Source organism: Corvus hawaiiensis, chromosome 2 (assembly GCF_020740725.1).
Source record: "Corvus hawaiiensis isolate bCorHaw1 chromosome 2, bCorHaw1.pri.cur, whole genome shotgun sequence".
In the NCBI taxonomy this organism is placed as follows: Eukaryota; Metazoa; Chordata; class Aves; order Passeriformes; family Corvidae; genus Corvus; species Corvus hawaiiensis.
In genome coordinates this window covers 51248342-51256419 of record NC_063214.1, presented here as the reverse complement: position 1 = coordinate 51256419, position 8078 = coordinate 51248342, and the positions used below count along the sequence as shown (strand labels likewise).

Below are 8078 nucleotides of genomic sequence, written 5' to 3'. Positions count from 1 at the left end.
CTCAGCTCAGTTTACAGTGAGATTTTAAACATTTTTAGAAATTACTTTTTTGCTGTTCCTGAGGTATGTTGTTTCAAGGGGAAGAGAATGCCTCTTCATTATTTAAACAGTGCCCAGCAGAGAGAGAACATAGTTGAAAAATAGATCAAGAACCAATTTCCCAAGGAGACATTTCCCTTCCTCCCAACTCCATCAGCACACTGCAAATGAGCTCAATTTGGAGCTTGTTCTCAACACCATGACTTCGACACATGACTACTCATAATAAAGGTGTCTTTCTTCTCCATTCATCTTGGTAAACAGAAATCTCAAATACCCAAAAATCCAGTTCAGTTTAGTTCCATGAAAATTCTTTAAAATTCAAAGGACAACCACAAAAGCTGTAGAAGCAGCATACTGAGTGACCTGCAGTCCTAACTCCAACCAAGCTCCAACAAGCAGCTATAAATGCTTTACTAAGAGAACCTTTGAACCAAAAAATGTCAAGCTTGCACGTTCAGTTTCTATGTAGAATTGATGTCTGTGCTCTAAATTACCTGAATTAAGTTCAAATCAAAAAGTGGGAAATTTGAGAGAAGTAAGAACCGAGTGCCAGAGGGACTGGAGTTTTCAGTTGAACAGAATAAAGATTAACTTATTTTCCAAGAAACAATGGCGTCTAAGATGCATAAACAAATCTGTTCAATTTACAATTAGGCTACTATATTACACAATTGGTTTATATAAGTTCTTCCCAGCAGGATGAAAAGCCTCTCCTGGCTTTAATCTGATTACAATTAAAAGATTAAATTTAAAGTACTTTTCTAGTAGGCCTACATGGGCTTGTATTTTACAGTATTGTGCTTGGTGTCACTAACCTACAAAAATGACTTCTTATTAAAAAAGTGTGCAAGAAGACTTGCTGATATAACTTGTATTTTCTGTCTTGTTCTTTCCAAAAGCAGAGCTGGCATTTAATGCATTTCACTGAAAAAAAAAAAAATCCCTAAAGCTACCTGTAGGGAAATTCATACCTGCTTAGGCCAGCCAGGAACTTGGAGCTTGAATCAAGGCTGCAAAAGAACCAAGTATGGATGTCAGGAGGAGCAGCAGTACCTCCAGGGAATCTGGTTTTGTAGACTCCAGCCTTCCTCCCAGGAACCTCATGGTTCCTTGGGATCATAGACAGCATGTGGAAGCCTTACATTTTCATTTTTCTTATTGGTAAGTTAAGATAAAGATTACCAGCAAAATCTTACTAATCTAAGGAAAGAAACACAGGCTCAAAAGTGAGATTTTATTCATATTTGTTACTTATGCACAACCTGAAGTATGGTAAAACTGATAAAAACAGCCTAGAAGAGTGTTTACATCACTAAATTCAATTCACATTTCATCCATAAAATACCAAAAGGAAAATGACAACATTGCAGGTTCAGAAAAACAGGTCGGCTACTAGGACTGGTTGGCTACTACACTATCTTCACTGGTCACAACTGATTGCTTTTTTAATGCTTATTATTTAAAATAAGCACATATTACAAAATTTCAGACACGCCCAACTTCTGTGCTCATAAAATATATCTTCTGTCATATCAAATTTCAGTAGATTGGAAAGGATTTTCTGCTGAGACATTTCATTTCAGCATGTATCAAAAGAACATCAGGAGTGCTCTCACCTTGTGTACCTACACAGTGATGTAACACTGAGGTCACAGTTGCACCTTCAGCTACCTCTCAGAAGAATGATTCTGCAGGGCACTGTGCAAGCACAGCATGATGGTAAGGACAAGCCATCTCTCACACGGTGATGAAAACCACCATCAGGCTACAGCCTAACTTCTGTCCTCTATGGTGGACACACAGACCTCAGACCCCAGGACACAAAATAAAGCAGACTTCAGCTCTGCATTTTAAGGCAAAGACAAAACCAGCTCCAGCTGGGACGGAGATCAGCAAGTACCTTCAGCTGCCCCTGGTTACCAAGAGCTGTGGTTGCTCACCACTATGCAGAGATCTGTCATACTTTGTGTGATAAATTTTAACACCAGCACTGAGGCAGCACGTTACCCCTCTACCATACAGGCAGCCACCACAGATTGAAACATCATATGCAGATTAAACAGCAATGCAGTAGCCAACAGTTTGCATGCAAACATCGTGTTAGACTGTTACATTCTCAGGACTAAAACTGTTAATGGTGTAAACACAGGTTAGACAATCACCTTCCATTTCTCTTCTTATTTTACATACTTCTTTTAAGAACAGACAGGGGGCCTCACAGAACAAAGGAGCTCTACCAAATGTTAGGCCTGGAATTACACAGACTTCTGTCACAAAGATTAAAACTGTAATCTGGTAAGGAAAGAACTCTTCCCCTGCTATGAATAAAATTTAAAAGCCTCATTGGGCAAAGCAGCAGCCTGACTCTGAGTCCAGAAGAGAGGGGAAAAAAAAATATTTAATACTGCACTGCTGATTTTTTAAAAAAAAAGGAAAACAGAGACAGTCAAAGCAGACTTTATGGCAGCAACTATTCCTAGGAAAGGACCAAAAAAGTGTGTGTGTATATATATGGCATAGTACCTCAACAGCCATTAAAACTGCTTTAACTGCCCATGTTTTATCCATGGGGTACTGGTAAAGAAATACATTCAAAGTAAGACTTCTGAGTAAATGTGCTACATGACTACACATGTACAAATCAACAACAAAACTTATTTACACACATTTATACCTACAGGCATAAAGACCAAGTTTAATACTTGTGAAATGTATCTGATTGCTAGATCTGGACTGTTCCAATATTTAGTCATAACAGTAGCATTTCTGCACTGCAATAGCCACAGGGTTTCAATCAGGTCTATCCTGCATGCAGTTGACCTTATCATAAGACTGAAAAGCTCTACAGGTATTTTCATTTTCAATTATAACATGGACATGCATCTGCTATCCAGCAGAGAGCCCCCCCAACACTCTTTTCAACAAGCAGCCAGCAACTTAGAGCTAGTACTGTTACAGACATATCCTGTCTGCTCACCAAACGTTCTTCTTGGATCATGTGGATTCATTTTTCAAAGTATACATTTCATCATCTGCTACATTTTTAAGATAAAAACGAAGATAGTATAAAATCAATTCTGTATGCATAAAAACTTAAGCCCAGAAGTAGTTAAAAATAGACTAAGGTGGGCATAATTAGTACCTAATAAAAAAGCTAAAAGTCACATTTATGGAACTCAACACTTCACTCAGCCATACAGTTAACTGCCCTCAAAGACTAACAACCAGACCAATTCACAAGTATCTATGTTGCTTACATGATTAAAAGAATAAGATGTAAAGTCAAAAAAATATATTTTATCCCTTCAAGAACAGGAAAGTAAAATAAAATGCTGGTTCTGTAACAGTGCAACAACTGCAGCATATTTTGCACGCAGCACAAGAGTTGCTACATTTAGTGGCACTTAAGTATTATGCAGTAAATACCGAAAGTAAGACAAGTTTCTGATCTGCATAAGCATAATCACATCATTATTACCAGAGTTGCTAAGCTACAGCATTCTGAATAATACCAATTCAATTTTAGCACTTCCCTCACTAGCCTTAATACATGTCAACGTCCTGCTTTACATCTTGCTAAGAAAGCAATCACTGAAGCCAAGTATTTAATGTAGTTGCCAGTAGGCTTGGACCACGTTCAATCTGACCAGTCGTTCTCATCAAACTCGGAGTCGTCGTCGGAATCGCTGTACTCCACAGCAATGCGCCTTGACAGGATGGTGGCCACATCATTGCCAACGGGCTCACGCTTCGCCTCCTGCTCACGCTGCTCCTGCACCTTTTTCAGCTGGATTCCTGCAGAGACAATTACTCTCAGACAAAGCTTTTCAGGCAAGAGATTTCATATTTGACGCTGCTGGTGTTGAGTTTATTGTATTCCAACAATATACTCAGGAAGAAGAACGGGAAAAAAGAAAGCAAGCACTGAGTTAAGAGAGCCTCCCTGAGCAAGGAAGAGGGAAAGACAAAAAAGGCAGATGGGAATTACTTCTCAGAAACTGAATACTTCTGGACTTCTAAAACTGTTAACAGTATGTTGAAGCTAAATATTCAAGACTGTACAGGCCATTTTGATCTGAAGATGAAAGTTTTCAAAACTGTACTTGGAAATACCATTAGACCTACAGCTCCATATTGTAAGCCAGGTCAGGAAGAGCCATTAGTCACTGGTTGAAAAATCAGTGGGCTGAAGCCCGGTGTTGGGTAACTCAGTTCTTCTGAACAGAAGCAAAAATCCACGTGCATCTACTGGCACTTTACATAATGAACACAAGTGCTGTTTTCTTTAGATTATGTCCACACAAACCCTAGAACATGCCCGACAAAGCTGTGCATCTTTAGGCGTTAGAAAATGATCCAGAATCATGGCTGACAAATGTCAGAACAGGTGTGTGGTAGGTACCTATGGTTAGTGAAATCTGCCCAGCTGGGAAAAGAAGCCATAGACTCATTTCAGTGGAAAACACGATGCTCTCATTGAAAAAAAGGAATACCTAAAACTCAGTGTGCACTTACCCATCCTGATGGCAGCCAGAAGATCGCTCCGTGCATCGCTCATCGGTGCCTGCTTCGCCTCCGACGCCGGAGGAGCGTGCATGGGGGAGGAAGAGAGGGATGCACCTGCAGCAGGTGGGCCTGGAGGGGGAGGAGGTGGGCCGGGAGGAGGAGGAGCAGTGACAACAAGCCCACCAGAAGGAGGAGGATGAGTAGCTGCATATGTAGAGCCAGTCACCAGTCCGGAATGGGAAGGTGGCACAGGAAGCTGAAGGGGACTGACAAATGCAGTTTGTGCTGAAGGAATCATAGGGGGGGGAGGCGGAGGGGGAGGACCTGTAGGATTGTAATAATCCACCATCTGAGCAGGGAGCATCCTATATAAAACAGAACAAAAATATTTAATGCATTCAGAGTTAGGACTTACAGAATCATCGCCCCTTAAACTACACTCATCCAACCTCAGGTAAAACAAAAATCAAAGGCAATTTAAACTAGTGGCTTAAATATGCAAGTGATTATATGTGTATGAATTGTCAAATATTGGTGATACATTGAGATTTAAGACAAATGTTGAAGTTAAAGACAATATCCTTTCAGCACTCTACAAAGTGAGCTTTTTATCTTAATTCTCCTGCCTAGTTAAGTATAAAGCTGCATTTATTATTAAACTTCTACTCTGTGGGACTGTTAAGTACTAAGTCTTCAATGAAGAAGGGACTAAGAAAACTGCAGACTATGCCCTTCAGTTCCATAGAAGGCCAAGAGACAACAGAGGACACAGACATGGAGAACAATGGAAAGTATGAAAGGAAAGATTTACCCAAAGGTAAATGTATCTCATGTGCTTCTCCGGTTAAGTTTATCAGTTTAAATACCATTTAATTAAATTGATACATTTGATTGATTCTTTAAATAGGAAGCACAGGGAAGAGCTCATTTCTTTCTTAAAATGTCATCAGAAGAAATCTTAAGCAGAAAACAGATGAGAATTTGTAAGTTTTGAAGTAGGTAAAGAACTAGATACAGGAGACAGGAGTTGAACCAAGTGACTGATGACACTGAGTGACACATGCCAATGTATGACAACTGCAACACCCCGACAATGGTCACGGACCTGAGGACTAAGCACAACAATGTCTTACACACTGGAAACAACACAGAAAGGGCAGGCTGGAGCAGTCACTCCTAACTGAGTCATCTGCAGCATGATAGCCATGAATCAGGCAAATGCTATCCCAGGATGCATCAAGCAAGGATGACAAACCTTGGCCTGCATAGTATAAAACAATACAGGCAAGAATGACTACAGCTTTCCTGGGGTTACAACTTGGAAGTTTAAGCTATTTACACAAAAGGACAGACACAGACTCATTAGAAAACAGATGTTTTGTTGCTACAGGAGAACCAGTAGTCTGGAGCAAGCCTTCCTTCAGAATGCATTCAGGCAAAGTATCTACACAGGGGTTTGATAAATCTCTTATCTTGAATTAAAAAGTGGCATTCCTCCTGTGGCAGTATGGAATTTGTGTCTGAGGAGACCCCTTCCAACTCGATCACAAGCTCCTCTAAAAAGTCATTTCAGGGATGCAGGAGAGACTGCCACAATCAACAATACTCTTTCTGCACATTTCCTGAAGTTTAAAGTATTATCCAAATTATCCTGTAACTACTTTCCACTTTAAAGGAAAATTATTCCCTCTTCAATATTGTAATAGGCACCCTTAATATTTTACAACCATGCTGACTTCACCATATTCAATACACACTTGGTTATTTCTGCTTTCACTATTTCTTCACTTAAATTAAATTCATACATAGAAATTATACCAATTTTCTTCTGTCCTCCCCAAGGATGTAACTAGTGTATTTGGGGTCTTTTTGTTTGATGCATTACACATTACAATAGTTATGAAAAATGTGCATTCCTCTGGTTTTGCCAAGAATCCACTGGAATAAATCAGGAGATTTACCCATATTCTGCTGGTACCACAGGTACTGAGCTGTGCTGGCCATCTGAAGGCTGGGGTGGAGGTGGAGGTGGTTGCTGAGGTCTGTTCAAAGTGGCGTGTCGTACAGTGGTGGAGGGTGGTCTGTATTCGTGCTCATGGCTTTGGGATGCTGCCATGTACTGGGGACCATCTCCTGCTCCATATGACGGCATTGCTATCTGCTGATGGTGGGAATGATTCGGAGTAGCAGGATAAGAATAATCTGTAACATCAGATGCATGGGACCTAAAATTAAAGTAAATTGATGCAGAAGAACAGATTATGTGAGTGTAACAGGGCATTATCTAAATAACTGACAAAAAAAGCTAAAAAGAATACAATCAGCATTATTTTCCTTGCAAGAGGACTCCCCAATTTATCAAGCACCGCTCCCTTTTAAGTCCACAGAAAGCACAAGAATTTTAGTAGCCATAAGGAAGCTTATGGTTTTTGTCAATGATTTTGACAGTCCAGTATTGGAAATTATAATACTTACCAGCCTGCCTCAAGTTAACGATGGCAGCAGAAAAAGAAAAGCAATACTACAAGCACTTGCAATTATGCAGAAGTACAAATTTCACCAATGAAGAGAAACCCAATTTCAAAAGTTAGAAAATGCTTTTTATTTTCCTTGCACAATTAATTTTGTTGGAAAGGCTTAAAGAAACTGGGAAATGTAAGTATTAGTTGAGCAGAGAGTTCATAAAGATACAAAGTCTAGGATGCTCTGTCAAATAAGCCCAAGAGAGGGAGCAAAAGTATCTTTTCATCCCATTACTGTGAAGACTTGTTTTAGTAATGAACAATGGTGCAGCCTGGCTTTTAGTGAACACAGTAAACTGATGCACTTATCTGTGAGACTGGAAGCAAGGTAAGCAACAAAAAGCCAGGGCTTTGAGTAAAACAAAATAACAAACCCTTTGGGCATTTTGTCCTCTTTCATGCTTCCTGCCTGTTCCATTTTCTTTGCGTCACTCATGAACTCAATGCCCATTTTCCTTCTCTCCCACTCTTCTTTTCTTGTTCTTACTTTTCTCACATTAATTTGCTGGTTTCTGTTTGGATTCAGCTTGTGTTTCTCTCTCTAAAGTACAATAAGTATAACAAATACATTGTAAATTGACACAGTCCAAACACTGCGATGTCAACATTTAATGCTTAAGTCTTACAATTAGCAAACAGTAAGAAATACGAGCGGTTTTGTTTGGTTTTTTTGGGGTTTTTTTGTACTTTAGAAAAGCCTTCTCTTCACTATCATTCGCAGAATTAACCCTTCATGGATATGAAACAGACTTCAGGATTCAATCTCAGATATCTGATTCACTGAAATGTAAAACACCCCATAATTTATAAAATATGAAAGGCTTATATAAATACAAGGTATCTGTCATGCCACAACATCAAAATCCAACACAGAGATGCATCCTACAATTTCTGCTTGAAAAAAATCCTACAGACTGCAAATACCGCAGATATCTGCAAACAGCCAAATACATGTTGACACTGCAGGGAGAAAAAAACAAAGCACTTCTACATGATAATTTAAACTCA

General features: G+C 39.5%; 1 protein-coding gene across 4 annotated transcripts in view; it reads right to left on the bottom strand.

Annotated features, from left to right (window-relative positions):
* Window positions 1-1262: 1262 nt before the first annotated feature.
* WASF3 (WASP family member 3) overlaps window positions 1263-8078 on the bottom strand; it is a 65769-nt gene continuing 58953 nt past the window's right edge. For 3 of the 4 annotated variants that reach the window (XM_048294938.1, XM_048294939.1, XM_048294937.1), the window contains 3 exons: window positions 6510-6773; window positions 4558-4913; window positions 1263-3837 (listed from right to left, as the gene is read on the bottom strand). In XM_048294938.1, coding sequence (XP_048150895.1) covers window positions 3680-3837; window positions 4558-4913; window positions 6510-6773 — 778 coding nt within the window. In that variant the 3' untranslated portion in view covers window positions 1263-3679. Of the gene's footprint in view, window positions 3838-4557; window positions 4914-6509; window positions 6774-7444; window positions 7612-8078 lie in introns of all 4 variants that reach the window. The other variant, XM_048294941.1, reaches the window with a different exon arrangement.